Consider the following 26450-nt stretch of genomic DNA (forward strand, 5'->3'; position numbering starts at 1 on the left):
CCCAAGCTGCCATGCCTTAGTGGCAAAGGTGAAGCAGTCAACGGACAGCTTATCAATACAATATGAAGATATTATACTCACTAGAACTCTTCAGGGGATGGGAATCTAGACACCTTCCACAGAAGAGCGTACCTTCGACAGTGAATGATAAGAGGCTTCTTGAAAACAGCATCTCTAAGTGAAGGAGAACGATTCTGAGGTAAACTGGCACCCAACATCACATATAGCGGCTGAGGCCAAAATCAGGCTAATGCTCAAACACTACTGTTGGCTATAGCAGAGCAACAGAGTGATTCAGTCAGGCTTCAGCATCTCGGAGAGAAAGGGTTTCCACCCATACATGATGTTGAGAGACCAACTCTATAAGGGAACCCCTGATACAGAGGCGCTTGATACTTTACTGATGATATGCATGCATTTGAAGTGAGAATTAAGCATCCAGACTACATTTAAGGTCAGATTCATCAGATCGGCAATTCAGTAATAAAATGAACACGTGGATGAAAAATGGAAGTGGAATGTTTACAAATTTCACGCCGCACGTGACAGGGGCGTAACCTTTGTGGAGCTCGACCCCACGTTCGCTCCTTCCCCATTCATTTCTCATTCAATACTTCCTGTGAAAAGTAAACAAATGGCGCTCCGCACTCTAAACTGTAAAATGATTAAAAATGTAAGCCGAATACGCTTATATGAGAGTTCAAAATGCCCGGACAGAAGAGAAAATATAATGTTCGCTTTCCACCCGTGAGTATTTCTTCGTTTTCGTAGTTAAATGAACATTGTGTGAAGCTCCGACCCTGCTGCTCAAATGAGCGTCACTGACACCCTCCTTTTCGCCTTATGGCCAGGGACGCGTCAAGAAAATTATGCAGAAGGATACAGAGGTTGGACGAATCGCTACAGCTGTGCCAGTCATCATATGTATCCTTTCAAAACACTCAGTGGTAAAGGCTGGGGGAGAGTCATGTGTAGTCAAGAGTCATTTAGGAGTCGATTCTTATGAAGCGTGTCAACAAGTCCCTCGGGGCTTCATTATAAAATGTCTAGCCTGTTTTTGCACCACCAGGATCATCAACATATATAGATTTTAGCATTAAAACATTATATTTATAATATTTAAATAGAAGAGAGAAGTCGATTTCAAAAGAGTCGTTTCCTCGACTCTTCGATTCTTTTGTTCTAACGATTCCTTAGTTCATATCTACAGAGCGAGGTGATTGGTTGAAATCAGTGAAATAGCATCCCAAGGACCAATCACATTGCTTAGTTTAACCTTAATTCAACCTTATCTATCTATCCATCCATCATATTGAAAAAAGTATTAATTTAGTACTTTACACTGCTGTTATCTTCCTGAACTGCAGTGTTAGCTAAAGCTTTAGAGATATTCCTCAGATCCCTCCTCACCATGACCTGTAAAATAACCCAATCCAGGAACAGCAGGGTGATGTCCATCAATCACATGTGAGCTTCCAAACACTATTCCTGTGCATTGTCCAGCGTGAGTTATGTGAGTTTGCGTCCTGTTCATCTATTTCTGTGGTCTTTGTAGGAAACAGTGCATTCATTCAGAGAAGCTGTTTGACTTCCTGAAGGATTTGGCAGATCAGGCCTCCACTGCGTCAACATCAGAGTGCAAAACTAAGGGGAAATGGCAGTCACACAGGTACAGTATAATTGATCAAAATGCACAGGTGCACTGCAAATAGGGTTTTATTTTTTTTCCATACAAGGAATGATTGTAATGAAATGACCTTCTTTTAGGAAACGGTGGCAAAGTGTGTCTATCAAAGCCAGGTCCCCGGAGAGAGAGGAGCCGCCTCAGAAAGCCACCAATGATGTGGTCATCAACAGCGATTCATCCAGTGTAAGTTACTGAAGATTTCACTGACACAGAGCTATTTGTATTTTCTAATCCTGACAATATTGTTGATGTTGTTTCTTTCTCAGGAGTCTGAGCTGTTCATCTGCTTGGAAACTCATTCACCTTGACCAGGCATTGGAAAAGGTGAGATCTCTGCGGATTTATTCCTGTGTAAAACTAACGTATTATCTACATCAATCGAGTATTCTTTGAATTTAATTGTTTTCCTTTTATTCTTATTGAAGTTTGACAAGATCGAACAATCTCTCGCTGAAAACTGCAGTATTGTTTGTGAAGACCCAACATTTTTTTTGTGTGTGTGTGTTGGGTGTTATTGTTATTCTTAGCATCTGATATATTTGACTTTTAATTTGGGAAATTGCTCTGTTGTGGTATTAAGATTGACCATGAAATTAATTATATCATTTTTGTTTTCTAGTTTTCCAGGGAGTTTTAAAATCCGATAAAGAAGAATATCATTTGTTTATTATATTAGAGATTTTGTGATTTTGAGCAGCTCCACTAATTTTCTTTCAGTTGGATTCATAATTAAAACTGTAGATTGAACTGTCTGTTTGTAATCTAACATGATTTTCTAAGATGTGATTATATATTAGTTATGGTTAAATGTAAATAGTTTTTTTTTTGTGTGTGTCATCTTTAAATGCAGGTCACAGGTTTTGTTATTATTATCATTCACAGTAGATTACAGGGTTCTTTAAGCTGCATATTGTATGACAAGATCATTTGGTATATTTTAAGATGTCAGTATTACATAATATTGTATAAATATGCATTTTCTACTCCTAACCTTACTACCGTGATACAAGATGTAGTAAAAATGTTTAAAATAACCAAGCATCTATTATAGGGTAATGCAAAATAATGGCTGAATAAAACAAACCGAGGATGATGTTTCAAAGGTACTTTTATTTTAAGTAAATGATGCTCTTTGTCTGGTGACAAAGTGTGATGCAAAAAAATATACAACAAAATAAATAAAACTCAAACCTTTTTTGGGATTGTATTTTGGGACAATACAAACAACGGTTTCCTCTGTTACTGAGTGACTTAAAATTGGTCTGTGCTTCCCTTTTCAGGCATTTCAAACATTTCAGCAGCTAATACCAGGCAAACCCCATAACGGCTGAAGTACAGTAAAACAAAGCGAATAGAAAAGCAGTGATCTAAAAATGACCAGCTGTGCATTCCACATGATTTTCTTTTTAATACAGTCTGTCCGAGACAAAAGAAACAGGCTTCCTGCAGCTTGTATTCGCTTTGGTGAATGGCAATGAGTAAAAATCACATATGTTCAAAATACTATTAGATGTGGTGACAAAAATGTACATGAATGATTATTTCCATCAGAAACATTAATTAATTGGTCCGAAATATATCTTTATTGTTCTTTCTCCAAACCATTTTCAAGAAGATCCGAAGTTTTGTCAACTCTGAGAAAAGGCTCTTAACTTATTAGAAACCACCTGAAGCATAAAAGGCACCGCTCAACCCTGTGACCCTTTCACAGAACAGGACAGGAGTGCCGTCAGATAGTTACCATGCTGAAATAAGTACACTATATTACACACATAAACATATTTCATATGACCACTCATCTTTCCATCTTACTTTTCTCATGGTTCAATCTTTTTTTATTTACTGTAAACATCAAAATCTTCCAAATAAAGGAACGTGATAATGGAGCAGTGTGATGCCTGCTGTTCAGTAGAGTCGCATTCGGATCCCCTGTCCTGGAGGTGGAGCAAAATGAACGAAAATAAAAACAATAAAACAAACAAAAGTGGAGGCCGCTTCGTCCTGGGCTCAGCAGAGTCGTGCGCCGTAGCCAAAAGTCTGTTTAATGGCGTGGCAGTAGTACCTCTGCCAGCCGTCTCGTGTTCGTTCCTCTTCATTCTCAGGAACCGCCCGACACTCGATCTTCAACTCCGTCTCATTACCCTTGTCTGTGAAAGTCAATGTCACAGCTGCATAGTGCTCTGAAATAAAAAGAAAGGACAGACAGTGAGGGAAACAATGAGCAGAGACAATCGGCTAGATGTTTCTCAAAGTCAGCGGTCACAAAAAGAGAGCTTGTAAATATATATATATATATATATATATATATATAAAAAATGGGACATGCAAAAATTATTATCTGAATTTTTTTTAAACCACAGTGATCTTCCGCCATATATTGAACTAGAATTCAAAGTTTGGGGTCAGTACAATTTTATGTTTTTGAGCTTACATCATTTCTATAGCAGACAATGTAGATATATAACGGACACTGGCTAAACTTGTCTGAACAAATGTATCTGGTCGTAAAACTTGTCGAATGTCAGTGTGGACTGTCAGCTGTCGGCAGTTTGAGCCAATTTGGTTTTCTCTTACCACAAGGCCATGAGTTGAACCTCCATTTCATGACTATCTTCTGCTCAGGAACCTGTCAAACCAACCCAGTTTCAAAAATCAATTCATAACTCACGTACGTATTTTAGCTGAGCTGTTTATTTAAAGGACAGTGTCTCCTGTCATCATGCTTTATATGATTTGAAACCAAAATCTCACCAGCTCCTGGAACTCTCCGTTCACGTTTCCGTCCAGAAGGCGAAACTTTCCACCCTTTTCAGCCTCAACCACAGCACTGCTGCGTGTGAAAGCCTGCACCATCTGTAACACACAATTTGTCATCCCTCTCAAACAAATGTAACCACTAATGAGAAATGATCTGCTCATTAAATAATTAAGTTAACAGATAAGTTAAGTTAAGATAAGTAGTTAACAAATAATGGGTTGTCAGCAGCAAGAAGACTCACGTCCTGATTGAGAAAGACCCTGTAAAGGTCTTCTGGTGAGGTGAGGAAGGTGTCTTTTATTGAGAACTTGCAGGTGGGGATTTTTACCCCTGTGTTAGGAGGAGGAGCAGCGCTACATGAGCCAATCTGAAAAAAAAAAAAAACACCACAAACAAATGATAAGTTTGAACTGATGCTGACCTGCAGGACTTTGGTCTCTCTATTGCCATCTGTTGTTAAAAATAAAACTACTTGTTACTTGCAGAGTAGCTCATTTGTCAGTTGCTGTTAAGGGTGTGTGATAATGTCAAAAAATGATCTCAATATTTTCTATAATTTTGTCGATAACGATAACTAGAGGATATTTTGCAGAGCGTGTTATTGTGCTGGTACTTCGACAGGTTTCGGAAAAATTACATAGTTGCAATATTGATGTTGTAATACTGGTAGCACTATTAAAACAATTTATTAAATATGTTACAATAAAGTAACAATTTTGAAGTACGTTGATGGCTTTATTTAGCATCATTCAGCTTTTATTTCAGTTTTTCAATCACTGTTGTATAAGGGTTTTTATGCTTAATAGTAACCCTAGAATGTGTTGAAACAGAGTTTAAAATAGCTGGTCTGAGATATATAAGAATTTTGATGACTGAAGAAATCCCACCAGTCAAAAATGTTCACACACTTTTCCAACAAATGATTAGTGATTGTTTCAAACGTTACCAATGACAAAAAAAAACAGTGGCTCTGAAACATATCTGGACACTTAAGGATGTATAAATGATTTAATACATTTTCACACTGGGTTATACAACAGAATATAACCAAATATCAAAGCAAATGCCATTTATTTTAATGAAAGACGGTACAAAGACAGCATTGGTAATGATGACAATAGATTTAATGTTCAAAATTAGAGCAAACTAGAATCACCACTTGTTTGCAGATGCTTTAAGCTTTGATAATGTATTTAAAACAAACTTATCTATGTGGCGCAAGTGTTCAAATATATCTTTGGGATCACGATTGATTCATAGTAACATTTAGAAGTACAATTTGAGGCTCACCTTGGTTACGTTTGACTTTGTTGTTGCCTGGGCCGTCTGCTGTTGCGTCACACCATTGGCTGTTGGCAGGATCATGCCCTGTGTGAACTCTACAACACATAACAACAGATTATAACAATCCACATCCAACAGACAATGCAGTAGCAGCAATGCTTCTACAACTCTTATGCATGGCGAAGTAAGATTTACCTGTTTTAAGGAAGTCCACGTAGCTGGCTAGCGCCGTACGTATTTTTTTGACTCCCTCACTCCTCATCAGAGAAAGCAGCGCTGTCTCAGGCTCATCTTTACAAAGACTTACACTGATCTGTGAATGTCCACAAAAAACAGTAGATATTACATAGTAGATATACTCACTCCGCATGGCTCTTGAACTAATCACATCTAACAAACAAATCACTTTTGTTCCAGATGCTGTTTAGATCAATGGTTCTTAACCTTTTTGACCCCAAGGCCCCATGACTTTTCCAGTTGTTTGTGATTTACCAGAAAAGGATTTAAAGAAAAATATTCATGATTTCTATGTATATTGTATATTCTATGTATAACATGTATATTCGTTATAACTAGAGATGTTCCGATACCCTTTTTCTCTTCCCGATACCGATTCTGATACCTGGGCTCAGGGTATCGGCCGATACCGAGTACTGATCCGATACCTGGGTGTGTATTTGTATATAAAGCTGTATATACTACTAGCCCTGTGTAAATTGCTAGAATTATTTTATGGTGTGCTTCAGACTGATCCCTTAATAAAACATGAACAAATACATGGTGAACTACTGTATTCATTACAGTATTTTTATTATCTGACATGAATTTGACAGTATTATTTATTTTCTTAAGCAAAAAAGAACTTCAAATGCAGCCAAAAATCTAACACCGCAAACTAAAAAAGGTATTTTAGTTTTACAATATAACTGTATAAAAAACTGCAACGAATAAGACTAGGAATATAATAAATAATATATTAATCAGATATTCTCTTTACAACAAAACAAGTAAAAAAAACAAGCAACCGTCTAGGCATAATTATTATTATTAATAGAGACGTATTATTATTACTACATAGAGACATAGCTAAATCTACTGTAGGCTACAACAGTAGCTTAATATATTGTCAATTTACTCATGTTAAACCAAACATTTATTTTAATGGGCTGCCATGAAGATCTCTGAGTGTGTGTGTTTATGATATGACAGTATTCTCAAATGAAACGGTAAATTCTCATGAATTGACGGTTTATGCGTTCGTGTCCTCACATGGTGAAACACAGCAGAGACTACAAAACAGCGAGCTCCTGCGCATCTGCACCCGTCACCCACAGAGGTGTAGAATTTACAGGAGTAATGTTTAAATAGTATTTTGCAGTTTAATATTCACAGACACTAGTATATATTCGGCTACCATCTGGAGCCCTGCACTTTGACTAACACGGAAGCGACTGAACACAGCGAGTACCAAATATACTCGGGAGTCCGTAACTACCGGTACTACAGAGACATACTGCTAACCACTGATCTATAATATAGAAGATGCATCACTGTCTGCTGGCAGGTTAGAATGCGATGAGCGATCCAGTCATATATAGATCAGTGCTGCTAACGCACTTTACATTTCTTCTTCGCTGCTCTAAACAGGGGTTGCTTGTGGCAACACAGCACAACTTCCTGTGTTTGCAATGCATTCTGAGCAGCGAAGAAGATCCGTGCAGTGGTTAGGCAAAGCTAGTAGTCATAACTAGGTCTTGTAATTGAAAATGGTATCAGATCGGTATATGGGTTCATGTACTCGCCGATGCCGATGCCAGAATTTTTTGTGGTATCGGAGATATTTCCGATACTAGTATCGGAATCGGAACAACTCTAGTTATAACAATGCTCAAGATGTAAAGTTGAAAGATAAAACATTAATTTTCCAGGTCCAGGAATCACACTTTTAAAATGATGCTTCCTCATATTTCCAGGATTCAATATTCAGTAATAGCAGTTAAGAGATCAAATGAATTAAAATAAGAAACACTGCTTTAGGTTCTCCAATACTATAGTGTTTAAATGAAGTGACAATATACACTGCAGAGTAGTAATCTTCTGTAAAGCCTCGAGTCTGCTGATGCCACAGCTTGTAAAAATATATAAATTAGTTGTGTAACTTACATCAAGGTCGTCCATGTCATTTTCATCTGAAAGGTTTGGAACTTCAATATTCCCCTTGTATTGGATTCCTGATTTTGATGTCCCTATACAAACAGACAGCCACAATCGTGCAAATAGTTAAGTCACACCAAAGCTAAATAACTGATTTAGTTACATAATTAATTGGCCATATTCATTCCCTGATCCAAATAATTTTCCTCACCTCTCCAGTCGGCCTTCAGATCCCACTCATAGAAGAATATAAGCTTCCCTTTGCGGTTATTGATGGATGCTTCTCCCTCCACCTTGCTGACCTCTGTGATCTCACACTTGCCTTCTTCACCCTCCACCCACAACCCCATGAGCAGCTCCTTCAGCTTCTCTGATGACCAGTTTGTGGCGTCCCTCTCGGTCCTAATAAACCAAGGCATATATGCATTGATATTGATTTTGTAATTTGGTGAAATATGGTGAATTGGTGGGTTTTTGTTAAATGTGAGCCAAAATTAAAAGAACCAAAGATTTAAACTACTTCAGTCTGTGTGCACTGAATTTATTTAATACACGAGTTTCACAATTTGAGCTGAATTACTGAAATAAATAAATAAACTTTTCCACGACATTCTAATTTTTTGAGATGCTCCTGTAAATTGTCAAGATTTGAAAAGCAGCATAAATGTATTTGAACTTTTGTGACAATGCAACAATGTAAACTGTATAAACAATAAAAAAGTTCTATACAGATAGAAGATTTAGATTTCTATTTGTCAGGCATCATTCCTTAGACAGAACAGACTAAATTATTAGGCAATAATTACTATCCAAATGTCTTCAAGAAAACAAATGTTTAATAGCCCTTAAATGGTTTCAATCATATTTGACAGATATACATTTTTCGGTTCACCTTGGTGAATTTTCGTCATCTGCTGCCCCTCTTTTTTGTGGCGTCCCCCAAGGGTCAGTATTGGGCCCTATGTTGTTTTCTTTGTATATGCTCCCCTTGGGGTATATTTTTAGAAAGCACAATATCACCTTCCACTGTTATGCAGATAATGTACAAATTTATTTGCCTGTCAAAACAAATGACAAAGCATCATTTCTGTCATTACTTAATTGCCTGAGAGATTAAAAAATATGGCTGGATCAGAACTTTGTCTTAATGAAAATAAGACTGAGATGGTTGTGTTTGGTCGTCCTGGGGATTTAAGTGCTTGTGTAGATGCTCTTGGTAATTTAGGTTTATATGTTCGTCCATTTACCAAGAATCTTGGTGTGATTTTTGACAGTGCTTTTAAATTTAAAAAACAGATTAATTCTGTTGTAAAAGCCAGTTTCTTTCATTTGAGACTGGCACGTAAAAAGTTTGAAAGTGTAATTCATGCTTTTATAACATGTAGACTAGACTACTGTAACTCTTTATATGTTGGTTTGGTTCAGTCATCTCTTCAACAATCACAGTTAGTCCAAAATGCAGCAGCTCTGCTTTTAACTGGGATTAAAAAGTATGAGCACATTACCCCTGTCTTAGCTGCACTACACTGGCTTCCTGTCCGCTTCAGGATTGATTTCAAGATTTTAGTTTGTCTCTGAGATTTTAAATGGTTTGTCGCCTGTGTATTTATCAGAGCATTTACATGTCCACGCTCCTGTTAAAACACTGAGGTCGTCCAATCAGGTGTTCATCAATGTACCAAGAACTAGGTTGAAAAATAAAGGTGACCGAGCTTTTTCAGTGGTGGCACCTAATTTGTGGAATAGTTTACCTGTACACATAAGAACTGCTCAGACTGTTGGAATTTTTAAGTCATTACGTAAGACACACCTGTATTCCTTGGCTTATATTTCGAGCTGAGTTGAGACAATGTGATGTTTTTACTGTATTTTTCTTATTTGTGTGTGACTTTTTGGACATTGTTAAGCACTTTGGTCAACCATGGTTGTTTTTTAATGTGCTATATAAATAAAATTGAACTGAACTGAAATGTCCTGCGATTTCAACGCAGTTCATTTGCAAAACGGTTTAAATGAGGAACACCTTGTTCATGACATTTAGTAAAGAAAAAGCTTTTACATGACGTGAACCCTAAAAACTGACAAACCATAGATTTGTGTGACTGTCTTGCTGGTCATGGTTTAAACTAGATCCTGTAGTATTTGACAACTCTAAAACACATTTAATTTTGGATGGAGATGCTGCCGAGCAAACACATAATAGTTTAAATGCTTCAGCTTCCCCATGAACCTTCAGATTCACCTGATATAATTACCTTCAAAATCCTCGACAACACAATAAACCAACATGTGACTTGCTCTAAGAAAGCAGATGAACTCTTTATCGGCAGTATTCAATGTCCATGCTGCTGAAGCCGAGACAGAACGAGCGGAAATGATGTCAACTGTCCGACGACGACAGCTGACAGCCCAAGTGAGTTAATAAACGAACAAAACCCAGACTTCCGTCAAGTGATAGAAACAGTCGCATGAATAAACTTGCGACGACGCTAACAGACCACTAGCCAGACATCAGCATTTTACTCTATAGATATAAAACAGACCAACCACCAAAACAACAACAACTTTAACGTTAGCTGTCTCGGTTGCAGCGAGCTGTCTGTAATGTTAGTCCTAGCTCTTATTTTCTCCGGTCGACAGCTGGTTGAAAGAGGACAGCTCGGGTCAGAGGCGGGTGTGCTGTAGCATGTTAGCATCACGATGTGTCGAGTGAGAGAGTGATGAGCCGGTGAATCTCACCAGTGCCAGTTGTTGACGTTTGTAGCATCCGCTCTCTCCTCCACGATCCAGCGAGGGTCTCCTTCTCCCCACTTCGCCATGATGATTTAATACAGATATTCTGCTGAAAATGAACGAAGCCGTGGGTTCTGCCGCCTCGAGTGAGCTCTCGCTTCTGGAAGCCTCTCGACTGCTGCCTCTGGTTTCGTTGCCCGTGGAAATTACTGGAAACGGAAGTGAGTCGCGCGCTGAGCTCTCCGTGTGAGACACGAGCCGTTGGAGAAGATTCCGCACGAGCTTGTTACACGTGAGATACCAGGCGATTCTGTGTGGCTCCTTATTAGAGAAATGGGTGGTAAATGTAGTGATGGTCGCTTTTGAAACACTGCTTCGTGAAGCTATGAAACCTTAGCGAATCATTTGTTTCGAAACGGAGCGCGTATCAAAATGCCAAAGTCACGTCATTTCAGTAAACGTCAAACGAGGCTTCGTTACGTCATAACTGCTTCGTAACTACCCAGCGGATCTGATCTCGGATCAGCTTTATCAATTTGTAGACATTTTTAACAAGACATTTGTGTAATAACAGAATTAGTAGTAGTCAATAGTCTCCTTACTGGCCTGTTTTAAACAAGCGCTCCATAAAACAAACAAAACAAGCACTTGTAAATTGATGATAAGCCTATTTAAAGGGGCACATCATACAAAATCATATTTTATTATTTTGATTGCTTTTAATATATTATACTTTCAACAAAGCATTTGCATTGGTTTTGTAAGAAGCTGTCATGGTTTGGCATGCGTTTGCTGCATTTACAAGGTTTTGACCAGCAGGCGTCACCAGCGCGTGGTGTTTCCAGCTTCGAAATGGTTCGTCTCCCATCATCACTAAGTAGGCTAAATGTAATTCTATTTGTTGATATTATACTAACAGTTTTTTTTTTTTTTTTCACTTTTTATTTCAAAATTGCCATAAAAAATTCATGTATTATGTGGCAGTCAGATTGTCTAAAATCACTTATATTAATGCAGTCGTACTAGAGACTCGTTCTTATGCAATGAATGGTGACATGAAAATGCAAAAACATTAACTGCATTACCACACGAGCACACTGAAATTAGCTTAATTCATCAATAAATAAATGAAAAACCGGTCGATTCCTGTTAATACCTTCTTTAACATTTAATTTAAATATTAACTTTATTGTGGGCAAGGACAAATGGCACTTTGGAATAAAAAAATTGATTTCAAGTGAATTCAGCACAGACAGAAAGTTTTTTTTATTATTATTGATTTGTTACTACTAGTACAGTTCTGGCAGTAAACTGTTATTGGCAGCACACAGTTTTATAGATGACAGTTTGGCCAAATTTCAGAAATGCCAAGGACAAGAACTACTAATATTGCGAAACAAAAATAAACAACAGCTAGTGGAAATCACGTCAGTTTCTGTGTAACAAGATTTTGAATAGAAGAGATTCTTCAGCAATAATTTAATCTTATTTTTGAAGGAAGTACATTTCAAATAAAATTTACATTATTTATCATGTGAAGTTTCTCTCTCTCTCTGTGTGTGTGTGTGTGTGTGTGTGTGTTTGTGTTTTAGAGAAACAAAAGACATTACATGCTCATTTAGTACACATTTGCCTTTAACATTTACAAAAATTAATAATTACCAATGCATTACAATTTGAACATTGTGAGTCAGTTCAAGATTGCCTGTTGGTTCAAGCACTGCACAAACAACAACACTTCCCATGCAATGTAGTCTCTGTAGATGATCTGTAGATGGCTTTTCAGCATGCATTGGATGGTGTCTATGACACTGAGATCACTCACCCTAAACTCTTTTCATTTGGACAAAGGTACAATGAAGCTCCTGATTGTGGCTGCACTGGTTGGACTGTGTCTTGCCCAGCACAACCCAAACACGAAACATAACAGGACCTCTATTGTTCATCTGTTTGAGTGGCGGTGGGCAGATATAGCAGAAGAATGTGAGAGATACCTGGCACCAAACGGCTACGGAGGAGTTCAGGTATGTTTCCAATGCTTATTGATTCCAGCACAAATTCGCCTGCACTATTTTTAAGTACGAGGATGATTAATGTAAAGTTTGGAGTTTTCAGATTAGATATGTACAGAAGGTTTTGAATTATGAAAATAACAGGTGTCTGATTTTATAGATCTCTCCTCCCAGTGAGAGTATTGTTGTGTCCAATCCTTGGCATCCTTGGTGGCAGAGGTATCAACCGATCAGCTACAACCTGTGCTCCAGATCAGGAACTGAGGAAGAGCTGAAGGACATGGTCACACGCTGTAATAATGTTGGGGTGATGCAAAACTAAGGCTAATAGTATTGTACCTTAACGAAAGCCAAATGATGACATTAAAAATGAAGTGGCTTAATAATTATGGAGCATCTCCTGTGTGCTACTTTTCCTTCCTGTAGGTGAACATATATGTGGATGCAGTGATTAATCACATGTGTGGAGCCTCTGGTGGAGAGGGCACTCACTCCAGCTGTGGGACATACTTCAACGCCAACAAGAAGGACTTCCCTTCTGTTCCCTACTCATCGTGGGACTTCAATGATGACAAATGCAAAACCACCAATGAAGAGATTGAAAACTACAATGAGATTTTCCAGGTTCTTGTTTGCAGCCGTGCTTTTAACACCTGGCCTTGGTCTTGTTGTTGACACCATCTTGTTGATTTCATGTTGACAGGTCAGGGACTGTCGCTTGGTGAGTCTCCTGGATTTGGCGCTGGAGAAAGACTATGTTAGAGGGAAGGTAGCTGAATATCTGAACAAACTGATTGACCTGGGTGTGGCTGGATTCAGAGTCGATGCTTGTAAGCACATGTGGCCCGGTGACCTTTCTAACATCTACAGCAGACTCAAGACCCTCAATACCACTTGGTTTTCTCCTGGCACCAAGCCCTTCATTTATCAAGAGGTATCACCTTCCTGACAAGACAAGAGTTACCTAAAATGTTTGTTGAAAGCATTAACACGAATGCCCTTTTTTCAGGTGATCGACTTGGGTGGGGAATCCATTAAAGCCAGTGAATATTTTGAACTTGGAAGAGTGACAGAGTTCAAATACAGTACGAAACTGGGCACAGTCGTCCGTAAATGGAACAAAGAAAAGCTAAGCTATCTCAAGTATGCAGCATTGAGCGGTCATATATTTTTGTATAAATGGTCAATAGTATTGCAAAGATTGTTTTTAAGTTAAGCTAATCTACACTTTTGTACTTGGTGTAGTTGATTGGATATTATCAATAACGAAGTGTCACTTGGGCCTAAAATCATGTTCAATTAGGTTACTGAAAGGGTTGTAAAAGGTGTATTGTTTTAGGACTTGGGGAGAGGGCTGGGCTTTCATGCCTTCTGATAGAGCTGTGGTGTTTGTGGACAATCATGATAATCAGAGAGGACACGGCGCTGGTGGAGCTTCTGTTCTCACATTCTGGGACTCTAGGTAAAATATTTTACTTTGACTATTCCTACTGTGAATGGTGTTTTACATTGTGAACTTTGCAGGCTTTACAAGATCGCTACAGGGCTCATGTTGGCTCATCCATACGGTGTGACCAGAGTCATGTCTAGCTACCTTTGGGATCGACATTTTGTGAATGGAAAGGTAAATGCTTTTCCTTTTTTAATAATTACTTTTAAAACATTTTAAGCTTTGTTTTGTTCAAGGTAATTAAATCAACAGTTTAATATTAATAATACAAACTTAAGAATATGTACATTTTTGGTATTTGGGGTCAAATACACCCCTATTGTTGGCGCTAAAGGCACAATAATTGCATCAACAAATGCAACCCGAATCTCTGTTACTCTAGATGAAAGCTATACATCAGTTCTATGCAGTGAGGCCACGGGGTCCTCTGGGCCCGAGATCATCTCAGATGTCTGAAAAAAAGATGACCTCTTTCATGGAAAGACCATGGATATTGTCAAGACAATGGCAGGTCACATTCTGCATGTGCTACAACAGCGTGGTTGTGGTGTAGACACATTGTGAATGTGCTCGAACAGTCCAGATCTGTCTGCTATTTAAAATCTATGACCAGCCATGAAAAGGAGAATGAGTCAATGACGATCAGAGACCGCTGAGCATCTGAAGTCTGAAATCTGTTTTGCTCAATTTTGCCAACCAGAAGATAAAGATAAAGCAGTGACTGTTCATCTCTGAGCAACCCACAGCGATATTTCATTTTTTAATTCACATTTTGAACAAATTTGGTGAACCATTTGGTGCGTTGAACCACAGACCGATCGGTGTTTGACATCAAAGAACTGCGAGAGCGATTCAGAAGTTATAGTTCAACCAATCATTTATTCACATGGTCCAAAAGAGTAGGCTATATGTAATAAATTTGATCAAAATAAATATTTCTTGCTGAACCTACTTTTTGAAATGCCTGTTTGATGCTTTACACAACAATGACTTAATGATTAATTTGATTCATTAACCACATCATGTAATTAATTCGATTAAAAAAATTATTGTTTACCAGCCCTAAATTAAATTTAACATTTATACACGATCCATATATGAATTTTAAAGGATAGTGATTTCATTTTATCGTTTAGAGCCAGCGTGTCTTTTCATTTGATTAATTTTTTTTTTAACAAAACAAACTATCCAACAAAATGTGTTGCTTTATCAATGTTCAATATTATTTTTTCTGCAGTCATGCACTATTGGAATAAAGACAAGCACATTTTCCTGAAGTTATGAGTGTGCTAAATGTTCAGAAAACCTGAACAAATAATGTTTTGCTCAAATAAACACACAGGATCAGAATGACTGGATGGGCCCCCCAAGCAATGCCAATGGATCCACTAAACCAGTCCCCATCAACCCAGACTCCACCTGTGGGGACAAGTGGATATGTGAGCACAGATGGCGTCAAATCAGGTAGGAGTGAGTTTTCAAGGTCTGCTGGACACATCTTTCTTTAGTCGGTGTCAAATCCCAGCAATTCTCTTGCTCTATTCCCCACCACAGGAATATGGTGATTTACCGTAATGTTGTCAATGGCCAGCCTCTCTCCAACTGGTGGGACAACGGTAATAATCAGATCGCCTTCAGCCGCGGCAGCAAAGGATTCATTGTCATCAACAATGATGATTGGTGAGAAATTTACAACTCTAATCCATGAATAATGCACATGTTATAATGTAAATTAGCCATCATTAACTGAATTTGACTAATATGCCAGGGCTCTGAATGTGACGCTGAACACTGGCCTGCCCAAGGGTACATACTGTGACGTGATCTCTGGAGATAAAAGTGCGGGCAGTTGCACAGGGAAAGAGGTGTCAGTGGATGCTGATGGACACGCCACCTTCAGCATCAGCAACACAGACGAGGATCCATTCATCGCCATTCATGCTGACTCCAGACTGTAGATTCAGTGAGAATAATATTATAATAAAGCAGGATCACTTAACTTAACAGTGTGGTTGTCAAGCTTTTGTTTACGATCACATCATGAAAAAACCCACAGCCAGTGTTGTACACAGAACCATAGTCTCCTGATTCAGTGGACAAGTTTTGCGTCTTTGTCGCCATCTCAGTTTGAAACCTGCACCTGCAGTTATTTGCGGAATTATTTTCTTTATGTGGTTTGTGCATCGGGATTTGGCACAACGTCTTGAAAGTATGTCCAAAATAAGAAGTTTCACAGAAATGAAAAAGTTACATGACTTGCAATTTTGTTCTGACCAACTGAAATTGTTTTTACAAATCACACTACCAATGGTGAATAGATACCCAATACATCGCAAAGTTCAGGTCAAAACGTGCTAATCACTATTCATTAATGTTATACCTTGATCTCAAATTGTTCATGTTAACAACCGCAACATTGCATTACTACGTGCGAGTTATATTTAGTGTGTTTAACGTTATCTGCAGATTTCAATTTCTGTACAGTCATATATGTCGTCGAAAGAAATTATTGTTTTGTTGTTGTTCTTCTTCTTCTTTTAACTTCAAACAGTAATGTAATGTAACTTAGAACTTGTTCTCTTAGAAAAACAAATCTTCATGCATCTGTTATCATCAGATGCCCATTGACCATGTTCACGAGTCAAGAACTGGTTGCATCGGTTTTCGGATCACCGGTAGTTCTTTCGGACCGTTCGATTCAATAAACCGGTTGAAGAAAACTGTTCACCGGTTCTTTTGCGCTCGACGTAATGGTGTCACTAGCGATGATTGACCTTGGCTGTATCCGAAAACTTAGGCAGGTGACTTGCTGCCTTGCTGTCTAATCAGGCAATGACTTTGCAGGCAGCGTTTTTTGCACGAAGGCACCTCATGAAACTGATTTCGGACAGGTTTCTGAGGCGGAGTAATGGTTTAATGATCTACAGCAAAATATAGAGAGCTTTGATAATAACTAGGTTTATATTTCAGTACTGCAATTTCATTTCTCGATAGAAATTGCATAAAAAGTGAAAAATGTTGATCAGAAACATACATTTACACACAAACTGACCACCAACTGCAACTTTCAGACGCTATATTTATTTTTTGGCTTAACTCTCACGGAATGGAACGCACAGGATTGTGGGATATCAAAGGCTGCGAAGGATACATCTATGCTGCCTTCAGAAATCGGTCAGATGGAGGCATCTCAGGAGGCAGGAAGTGAATTTAACTTTGAATTAAGACATGCCTTGATGCCTTCCTACCTTGGAATGTTTCCTCCGAAGGCAGCATTTGTCAGTTTTTGGATGCAGCCCTTGATTCAAGCCTTCGGTTTACCCACGCTCATAACACTAGCACAGAATCAGTTCAGAATCAATCACCAAAAGAATCAGCTTGGTGTTTTGAACTCTCTCTCACAACAGACACACAAGAGAAGACAATGCTGAATAAAGTCGTACTTTTTGCTATTTTTGGACCAAAATGTATTTTCGATGCTGCAAATTCTAACCGACCCTCTGATGTCACATGGACTACTTTGATGATGTTTTTCTTACCTTTCTGGACATGGACAGTATACCGTACACACAGTTTCAATGGAGGGACTGAGAGCTCTCGGACTAAATCTAAAATATCTTAAACTGTGTTCCGAAGATAAAAGGAGGTCTTACATGTTTGAAACAGCATAAGGGTGAGTTATTAATGACATAATTTAGATTATTGAGTGAACTATCCCTTTAACATACTCTGAGTTTTCACTTAACCTCCTTTGTAAAACGGGCCCCTGGTCTGTGAGCATAAATGCATTCAGGGGGCGAGGTTTTGGACAGAGATTCCAGGGAGGGTGGGACATTCACTTTCAGTGCTATCAGGCTAATGATAGACTTTTCCAAGATCTCCTATTGCACCTTTAATCTGATTGCAGATGAGGGGAGTAGACGTACCAAAATACTTAAATGCGTTAAAAACGGTTGTATAATCAAACACTGAACACATTATAGTTATATTCCAAAAGAAATGCAAAAGTTTATCGAGGAATAGTGCCAAGAATTTAAAATCCTTATAGGCCTACGCTACGTTTTATGAACAATCAGCTTGGCTTTGACTAACCTTAAACGTTATAGGAAAAGCACTATAAATAAATGTGTGTACCTAATGTTTGTTTAATATTAACTATTAGAGTAAACTAAGTATAATTTGACATAAAGGAGTCGAATTCGCTTCCCAAGTGAATGTTCATTTGTTGCAGTATCTACATATAACCACTAGATGGCACAACAGCAAATGGTGACTGCAAATTAGTAATCTCAGCTCTAAATAATTTGAAAGACTAATTATTATTTTAGGATTATGATAACGATATTTTAGGATAAGATATCTGAGATTTATCTGAAATAGAAAATCTGTAGCACAGTGAAAAGTGTGCATGTTAAAAAGGTGTTTTAAACTACCGTATAATGTCTTAAAACTTTTGTTGTTATAATTTTATACATATCAATTTAGGATTTTGAGAAATATTTAGCAATAGCAATTTACTATTTCTTTGACACATTTGTTTTATTTTCAGAGTACTTATTGAAGTGTTTTTTGTTATTATTTTCTAAAGCCCAGTGAAAGCAGACAGATGTTGTGCAGCAGCGCTAAAGAGATGAGCAGCTCTGGAACCCCACAAAACCTGATCGACTTCAGACACGTAATCCATAGACAGCAGGATCCTCCGTCATCTTCTGTACTGCTCACTTCACACGGGTCTGATGATGTCCAGGATCAAACGCTGCACTGATGCTGCTCTGACAGCTGTGTTCACAGACACAACACAGACTGGAGGTGACAGACAAAACAAAAACAAAATCACATGAAGGGTACAAGCTACATTAAATAAACTGAACATGATAACTGAAACAAGATCTAACAACAGTTTTATCAACAGATAATATACATTTCAGTTTGTTTGTTTTTTGAAATAGATAAAATAGTGTTCAGCAAATAGTGGTTAACTTAACGATAATGTGTTTTTACCCAGAGACAGTGTCGTGCAGTAGAGGACTACATTCTTTGTAAAACACATTCAAAATGATGCTGAATTTTAATACAGGTAATTACCAAGCTGCATAACATGATGACAAATCTAATGTGAAAGGACAAGGAGCTGAACTCTACACACTTATCACAGAGACTTTCCCGGTATCATACATGTTTACTGCATCTATCCTGGCTATAAATCAGGGCTGGGTGACTTACAAAGTACAGTCTGTAAGTTAAAACTATTGCTAGAGATTGTGCACACAACTTGATCTGATTTAATTCAGAATAACAGCTGCTTCCTTCCAGTGAGCCGTGTGTGTCAGTCACATTGACTGCAGTTCTGAGGAAGTACTTCACGAAGGGCCTGGAGCACATACAGCAGCTCTGTGTCCCAGAGTTCAGCGCTGTCCTGATGGATCTGTTCTTTTTCAAGTTTTAGTTTTAGATTCAGGATTCTGGATGTACGAGATAAGTCACATTAGAAGTAGTAGTATGGGAACTACACCTAAATGTGCTCATAAAAATACTCAAGAAAGACATTATCTCAGAGGCTATTTTTGTCAGTGTGAATAATTTGCCTTTCTCAGTTCCGTTTCAGATGAGTGATATGAATGTATATTTATAAATACAATAATTACACCTACTATACATGTAAGACGTACATTATAAATGTGACTGAGCAATATCATATTAAATGTTCTCTGTGTAGATACTATTGCCTGGCTTCTGCATCTGCCCTACTAAAGTACTAGCTAGAAATTTTTCATGTTCTGGGAATGTTTTCAGCGGCAAGTTTTATTTTAGTTCCCAGAATGTTCTTTTAAAAGGCAGGATAACATTCTCCAAAAACATTCAAAAAATGTGTTTTGATAACATGGTTAGAACGTTATCCTCTAACATTCTTATAACGCTTCCCACCATACTAGATGGGGCTCAGAAGTCAAATGTTGGTTGAAAGTGAAAACCCAACCTTTGTTTGATGTCAAACTCCAGCGTAAATAACTTCAAAAACAGTATTACCAATTTCACTTATTATAAACAAGATTGACTATTTCTGTCATAAATATAAAAAAGTTCTTATACAGATTAACAGAGGTGTTGATGGTTAATAGTTTAGTTTGACGTCACCATTATGGTGATCAGTACATAGACAGTATGACTCTTTTCAATGTTACTTTTTGTTCAACTGCTGTAACTATATTTGTTACGGCGAAAAAGGTGAGAATTTAAAAACATCATCAGGTAATGTGGGTTACTTGCTGATGTTAAAAATTTTGTCACGTAACAATCTGTTAAACTGGTTTTATCTGGAGTATAGTCTATGCTATTAATTTACTGCAAGTGACTATAGCAAATGTGTTGCAACACATAGGATCCTGCAGATTTACATCATATATATTTTTGTCTATTCTTTTTAAATTACTTTTTTCATGAACCTCTTTATAACCCAGAATGCTTAGCTACACAAAGACCTCAAGAATTAGTGTATGAATCTCATGCCGCAATGCATTCTGGGTGCCATGGATGAGTTTTGTATGATGTACCCAGAATACATTGCTGCATGAAGCATGTCACCATTGTTGAGAGTCATACACTGAAACTTGATGTTTGTGTGACAAAGACAAAAACAATTTTCTCGAATTCTTGAAATTATCTGCTTTCAATTTAGCTGGGTCTCAGGCTGTTGACCCATTGAGTCACTTTAATAAACAATACCAACTAACACCATACATTAGACTGGGTGAAACCATGTAACCAGACCACATATGTGGTGATGTCTTATCCATCAGCAATCAATCAGCATCATCCACATGTCCTATTGCTGTTTTTGCTACAATAAAAATACAGCAGCTAAAGATCAACACTGCCAAGTCAAGTGTCAAATTACACAACTAAAGCCAACACTTATCACCATTATGGTGACATCAAATCAAACTATTACTTTGAAACAGACATCAACATCTAAACCTCTGCTTAAATCTTACTTAGAATGTTAGGGGATAATGTTCTAATACTGTTATTAATAGGGATGCACGATATTGGATTTTGGCCGATATTCGATATGCCGATATTTTCAAAATAATTTTGGCCGATGCCGATACCGATATCGATATATATACAAATATATACTGATATATTTAAACTTTAATTTTACTGAAGAGAAATCCATGTATCTCTTCTGTACTGATTCTACCATAAATGTATTATTTTACAAATGTAGACAGACATTCACATCTGAAAAACAGGTCAATTATTTCACTTGGAGAATATCGGTTTGGCTCATCGGCAGAAATATTCATATCGATATATTCATACCGATATTGTGCCGATATTATCGTGCATCCCTAGTTATTAATAAACATTTTTAGAATGTTTTTAGAGAACGTTATCCTATCTTTTGAGAGAATGTTCTGGGAACAAAAATAGAACTACCCGCTAAAAACATTGTTAGAACAATGGTAATGTTCTTAGAACATTTTTAGAACAACACAATTCTAGCTGGGTTGAGTTTGTTCAGAACTCAATATATATTCTTAAAGCCTAAGTCACTGAACGTGATCTTCACAAGCAGCGATGACTGATGCAATATCAGCAAGCAACTTGGAGCTAGTGGTAAACCACAGAGATCACAGATTAGAGGACATGACTTTTCTTAAGTTATCCGCCACATATTTATATGATAAGAATTCAACTCAAAGCTCCACAGAGAATTTGAACACCTGCCAGATCTACACATCCCCTTCCCCAAGTTCACCCCTGTTACACCTTATCATATTTAAGTACTTACCAAAGAATGTAAAAAAGCACAGATTTTTATGTTTTTTTGCCCATAAAGCTATGCCTAAATTTTGTAATAAACTATGTTGACTCTATACTCATAATTTGTATGTATCTGAATTTCAGTAACCCTATTCTGTTGTAAACAGAAGTGAGCACACTATGTTTGGGGTCTTTAACTTCACGAAGAGGGAGCGGCGGTTACGCTCTACTTGAACCTCTGCTGGATGTGTTCACTATCAACAAACATCTGGACACCATACAGGTGATTACCTGTTATCTGTCTGACTTCTCTCATTCTGTTGTTCTGTCATTAATTAAATAATCTTCTCTTTGAACTGTTTCCAGGAGCTGCTGCAAAATGAGGGGCTCTTCTTTGGTCTGAAAAATGGCAATATACAGTACAGTATATGAGACATACGACTCAGTTTATATTATACCTCACTTGAAAACAGCAGGTAATAACTTTTAGATGCTCAGCTATGTGAACTATATTTGCATGTATACGCTAAAATCTTACACTGACCATCTTTGTTAAACATGAAACATGAACCTGTTCTTTTATACCGATTATTTAACCATAGAGGTATTTATGTACACTGCATGGTGGTGTCCAGGTTACTGAGTGAGATCTATGAACACATCCACCGCCTGGATTTCATTTGTTGCTTGTGTTGCTGTTTGAGCATAAACAATATCTGCAAAGTTGCAGCGCTGAAAGTTCAATGCAAACGGAGATACAATCTTTTAAAATCCTGGCAGTTTAATGCCTACAAAAACAGCTGGTAAGAGAGACTACAACGTGCTTCTTCCTGGGTCAAAGGGGGCGGGGCCATGTTGTGCTGCTTTAGTTTAGAGAAGAGAAAGAGAAAACTAGAGGTGCGCGTAAAAATCTGTTCATACATGGATCAGGATTCTGTCGTCTAACGATTGTAATGGATTCCAAAGTTTCAAAACCAATGTTCTAAAGCAGCGGTTCTCAATCCTGGTCCTCGCATCGCCCTGCTCTGCATCTCTCTCTCTCTCTCTCTCTCTCTCTCTGTTTTCACAAAACAATGAGAAGCGTTATACAACTAACAACAAACAAACATACCATTAAGAGCCGTGCTTCATTAATATTCTCTGCGTCTCAATTGGGCTCAAATTAATAAGAAATATAGAGAACGTCACTGTTTACAAAACAACCGGAGCACATTCTGAGCTTGAGAGGGGCGAGATGTTCAGAGAAGGGACAGATCGGTGTGGAATAAAGGTAAATTATATTTAAAAAATAATGCGTTTTTTAAAAAAACTAAGCATGAGCACACTTTAGACTGCACCCCATAAACACAATCAAGGCTAGAAAAAAAAAAAATTCCATTCATTGTGCTTATGTTTTTAATGTAAATGTCTTACAATCAGGCGACTACTGTACATGTAATCGTCTATGAGATTTTGACATGTTGTATTTGTGGGTTGTATATTAAAGCAATAGCACATAAGAAAGAGTGCTGATGTTCCAAATATTGGCACACCTCAGGCTTGACAGCTGGTGATCATAGATGTGCTGATATTTGGTATAACAACACCAGAAGGTCTTTTTGAGTGAGTCTTGAACCTTTTCCTCCAACCAACTCATTAAAAACACAAATTCGTTTAAGAACAACACAAGTTATGAGTGAAGCAGTAAATCATTCACTCAACAAGTCTATGAGCCCCGTGTCACCACATTTTTCTGAAACAGTGTAGCCTGCAGAGGAGTGACCAGTCATACCTCATAACTAATGCACAGACGAGTGGAGGGACACAAACTCAAGGTCTGAAGTAAAGTAAACAACCCAGCTTTACAGTTTGATATTTAGCTTGAGTCAGAACATGTTCAGTCAGTATCAGTAATAATAGTCAGTCTAGCTTGCTAGGCCAGTGAGACTTGAACTGCCAAATTCACCCTTTTATATTTAGAGTATTCATATCTGCACTTAACCCTTTAAAGCCTTCCGTAACACATAATATAATCTACCGCTTGCATTCTGTCATCTGACTTATAGTTCATACTTTGTAGCAACTAGCAGTAAAAGGACTTTTAGTTTCATTTCAAGTGGTGGTACATGTGTCTTTATTCTGTGAAATCTATAGGTTTTTATAAAGTTAACAAAATAATGACATTCAAACTGATATTAATATTTCAATTGGAAGATTTACTGAATTGAAGCCAAGTAGCTTTACTGTATTGTACTTTTTAACTTTTTGAAAATCAGGTAAAAAAAATAATCTTCTTACTGAGACATGTTATTAAATAAGTCTCAGTAATCAGGAATCAGTTCGTTTTTTCTTTCATCAAGGCTGCATTTATTTGATCAAAAATATACTTATATACTTACAAATATACTGATACAAAAATATACTAATATACTTACAGTAACTGAATTTTCAACATTATTACTTCAGACTTCCTTTAGAAATCAATCTAATATGCTGATTTGATTTATAATCATCGTTGCAAACATTTTGCTGCTTCATATTTTTTGGGACCTGTGGTACTTTTTCATTCATTGATGAATAGAAGTTAAAAGGAACAGTGTTTATTCAAAATATACATTTTGATTATACATTACTATTCAGAAGTTTGGGGTCAGTTGTTTCTTTTTTTAATTTTTTTTTTTTTTTTAATTAATACTTTTATCCAGCAAGGATGTGTTGAAATGGATAAAAAGTGATAGTAAAGACATATTGTTAGAAAATATTTGGGTACAACGGGGCTAAAGGTGCCTTTGATATTACTTTCATCTTAAAACATTAGATTGCACAAAAACGTGACGTAACTCTTTCTAGAACACTTGCTTTTCAAGATGCATGTGTGTATTTGTCTGATCCTTGACGCGGTCGCACGCAGCAGTGCAAAGATGATTCTGTGCTTACTTGATCTGATAATATGTGTTATTATCATCTGATAATATGTTTTTTTTATGTTGTAAATTTAAGCAGAAAAAGGGAATCGTTCAAATGAATGCATATATTTTGAGACAAAAGTCTTTATGATTTTCTTTTTTTTTTTTTTTAAGATAATTAAAGCAATGTTTTTTTAAATAATGAAAGAATGTGTATGAGTATGGTATCTGGGGTAAAAAGCTCCCCTGCTGTTGGGGCTAAAGGCACAGTAATTAACATGAAAATTAATAGATGGCAGATTTTTCCATTTGTTGACATTCAGATGGTAAATATCATATACTATGTTGGGTGTCAATATTAGAGATAATCATGTTTAGAATGAAAACTATCATATTTAAAAACATATTAATCATATCATATAATAAAATAAATGTTGTACTGTAAATATATATTAAATTGTCTCCTTCTGTACCATCAGAATCTTTATTTAATAAAATGATTTTGTTTCTCTATTTAAAAAATATTTAAAAAAATTTTTTATATTAGTATATTTTAATTGACAGTGCATTTACTGAACAAAAATGAGTTCTTTTATTTTTCAAAATAAGCAGAAAATAGAACAAACTTTGCTAAAGTGATTGTTTTGAACAAGTATTAACTTAACATAAAACAACAACAACAACAACAACAACACTATTTTAGATGAAGAATTTGTATCACTACTGATGGACTAAAAGGCCACTCTCGCCACCGCATACATTTATACGATTTTTAAACAAAAATAAACTTGAATGATTTATTTTCACACAAAATACGTTGCTCCATTAATGTTCAATACAACGAATATTTTTTTTTCTGCAATTATACATTATATACAATATACAAACATACAATTATACGCAGGGAATAGCACATTTAGCCCCGTTGTTTTGGATAAATACAACTTTCATCCTTTTATTCATTAAAGATTAATATATAAAAAAAGTAGTATCACAGGTTAGAAGAAGATTTCTGCAGGATCATGTGACACTGTATGGAGTAATGATGCTGTAAATTCTGCACTGCGTCTCAGAAATTAATTATATTTTAAACTATATTAAAATAAGAAACCAATATTTTTTTTTTTTTGGATCAAATACAGTCTTGATGAGCATAAGAGACTTTGGTAAAATCATTAAAAATATCATTGAATTTAAACGCAAGCTTTTGGCACTTGACTCATGTGCGCGCGCATACACATATCAGAGCACAGATGCATTAATTTTCGTTTCTAATACCTATATAAAAATATTTGATTTACATTACAAACTATCAGAATTTCGTGTCACATTTTGGTAAATTCAATTTGCACAAAATTGCATAATTTTGCTCAGTTTGGGCCACAGAATTTTTCTTTCTTTAGTAGGAGCTCCGTGTTTTCACGAAATCATACTATTTGGGTTTTAAAATGCTGACTTATCAAATATGATACAAAGCATAAAATATTTTATATTTTGTCTAAAGATTCAATAAATTCTTCAATTAAAAAAAAATCTATTATTTCATATGTCAGGCTTTACAGGGTTAAAATCATCGTGAGTAAAACCAACTCATGCAGTTCTGTATTAGTCGTGCTGTTCTTCTGAGCTCGTGAACTCCAGCCCATTCATCAAGAGCAAGAACTCCAGTGCTCGCGAGATTTCCAGAGCTCGTCATCCCTGGGCTCCCTGGCAGAGCTCC

General features: G+C 36.9%; 3 protein-coding genes across 7 annotated transcripts; 2 read left to right on the forward strand and 1 right to left on the reverse strand.

Annotated features, from left to right (window-relative positions):
- The first annotated feature begins 613 nt into the window (after positions 1 to 613).
- On the forward strand, positions 614 to 3643 carry LOC113060566 (dr1-associated corepressor). Of its 2 annotated transcripts, none has more exons than XM_026229586.1 (7): positions 614 to 747; positions 852 to 924; positions 1374 to 1467; positions 1556 to 1669; positions 1768 to 1870; positions 1954 to 2011; positions 2113 to 3643. In XM_026229586.1, exons 1-6 carry the CDS (start codon positions 706 to 708, stop codon positions 1993 to 1995), a joined length of 468 nt encoding a protein of 155 aa, XP_026085371.1. In that variant the 5' UTR covers positions 614 to 705; the 3' UTR covers positions 1996 to 2011; positions 2113 to 3643. The 2 variants fall into 2 exon arrangements, with proteins under 2 accessions (XP_026085371.1, XP_026085372.1); XM_026229587.1 differs by having other exon boundaries at positions 2307 to 3643.
- LOC113060563 (activator of 90 kDa heat shock protein ATPase homolog 1-like) lies at positions 2778 to 10815 on the reverse strand. Its single transcript, XM_026229582.1, has 9 exons — positions 10623 to 10815; positions 8095 to 8285; positions 7893 to 7975; positions 5925 to 6042; positions 5736 to 5824; positions 4687 to 4812; positions 4439 to 4540; positions 4262 to 4313; positions 2778 to 3867 (listed from the first exon to the last, which is right to left on the reverse strand). Exons 1-9 carry the CDS (start codon positions 10700 to 10702, stop codon positions 3695 to 3697), a joined length of 1014 nt encoding a protein of 337 aa, XP_026085367.1. The 5' UTR covers positions 10703 to 10815; the 3' UTR covers positions 2778 to 3694.
- On the forward strand, positions 10623 to 16083 carry LOC113060560 (pancreatic alpha-amylase-like). 4 transcript variants are annotated; one of them, XM_026229575.1, is made up of 11 exons: positions 10623 to 10837; positions 12468 to 12640; positions 12789 to 12935; positions 13055 to 13252; positions 13332 to 13562; positions 13638 to 13771; positions 13968 to 14090; positions 14153 to 14252; positions 15421 to 15542; positions 15633 to 15758; positions 15847 to 16083. In XM_026229575.1, exons 1-11 carry the CDS (start codon positions 10732 to 10734, stop codon positions 16034 to 16036), a joined length of 1650 nt encoding a protein of 549 aa, XP_026085360.1. In that variant the 5' UTR covers positions 10623 to 10731; the 3' UTR covers positions 16037 to 16083. The 4 variants fall into 4 exon arrangements, with proteins under 4 accessions (XP_026085360.1, XP_026085364.1, XP_026085362.1 ...); XM_026229577.1 differs by having other exon boundaries at positions 10779 to 10908; positions 15847 to 16082; XM_026229576.1 differs by lacking the exon at positions 10623 to 10837 and adding an exon at positions 11454 to 11493.
- Positions 16084 to 26450: the final 10367 nt, after the last annotated feature.

Source organism: Carassius auratus, chromosome 42 (genome assembly GCF_003368295.1).
Source record: "Carassius auratus strain Wakin chromosome 42, ASM336829v1, whole genome shotgun sequence".
Lineage (NCBI taxonomy): Eukaryota > Metazoa > Chordata > Actinopteri > Cypriniformes > Cyprinidae > Carassius > Carassius auratus.

What these genes read in the sequence shown, in the direction of transcription:
- LOC113060566 (XM_026229586.1), top strand. Translation starts at nt 706, where the DNA reads ATGCCCGGACAGAAGAGAAAATATAATGTTCGCTTTCCACCC. An exon ending in GGGAAATGGCAGTCACACAG is followed by an intron (nt 1,670 to 1,767) that starts GTACAGTATAAT and finishes ACCTTCTTTTAG; the next exon opens with GAAACGGTGGCAAAGTGTGT. An exon ending in TCAACAGCGATTCATCCAGT is followed by an intron (nt 1,871 to 1,953) that starts GTAAGTTACTGA and finishes TTTCTTTCTCAG; the next exon opens with GAGTCTGAGCTGTTCATCTG.
- LOC113060563 (XM_026229582.1), bottom strand. Translation starts at nt 10,702, where the DNA reads ATGGCGAAGTGGGGAGAAGGAGACCCTCGCTGGATCGTGGAGGAGAGA. An exon ending in ATGACATGGACGACCTTGAT is followed by an intron (nt 6,043 to 7,892) that starts GTAAGTTACACA and finishes GGACATTCACAG; the next exon opens with ATCAGTGTAAGTCTTTGTAA. An exon ending in CAAAGTCAAACGTAACCAAG is followed by an intron (nt 4,813 to 5,735) that starts GTGAGCCTCAAA and finishes TTTTTTTTTCAG; the next exon opens with ATTGGCTCATGTAGCGCTGC.
- LOC113060560 (XM_026229575.1), top strand. Translation starts at nt 10,732, where the DNA reads ATGAACGAAGCCGTGGGTTCTGCCGCCTCGAGTGAGCTCTCGCTTCTG. An exon ending in ACGGCTACGGAGGAGTTCAG is followed by an intron (nt 12,641 to 12,788) that starts GTATGTTTCCAA and finishes CTGATTTTATAG; the next exon opens with ATCTCTCCTCCCAGTGAGAG. An exon ending in AGCCCTTCATTTATCAAGAG is followed by an intron (nt 13,563 to 13,637) that starts GTATCACCTTCC and finishes CCCTTTTTTCAG; the next exon opens with GTGATCGACTTGGGTGGGGA.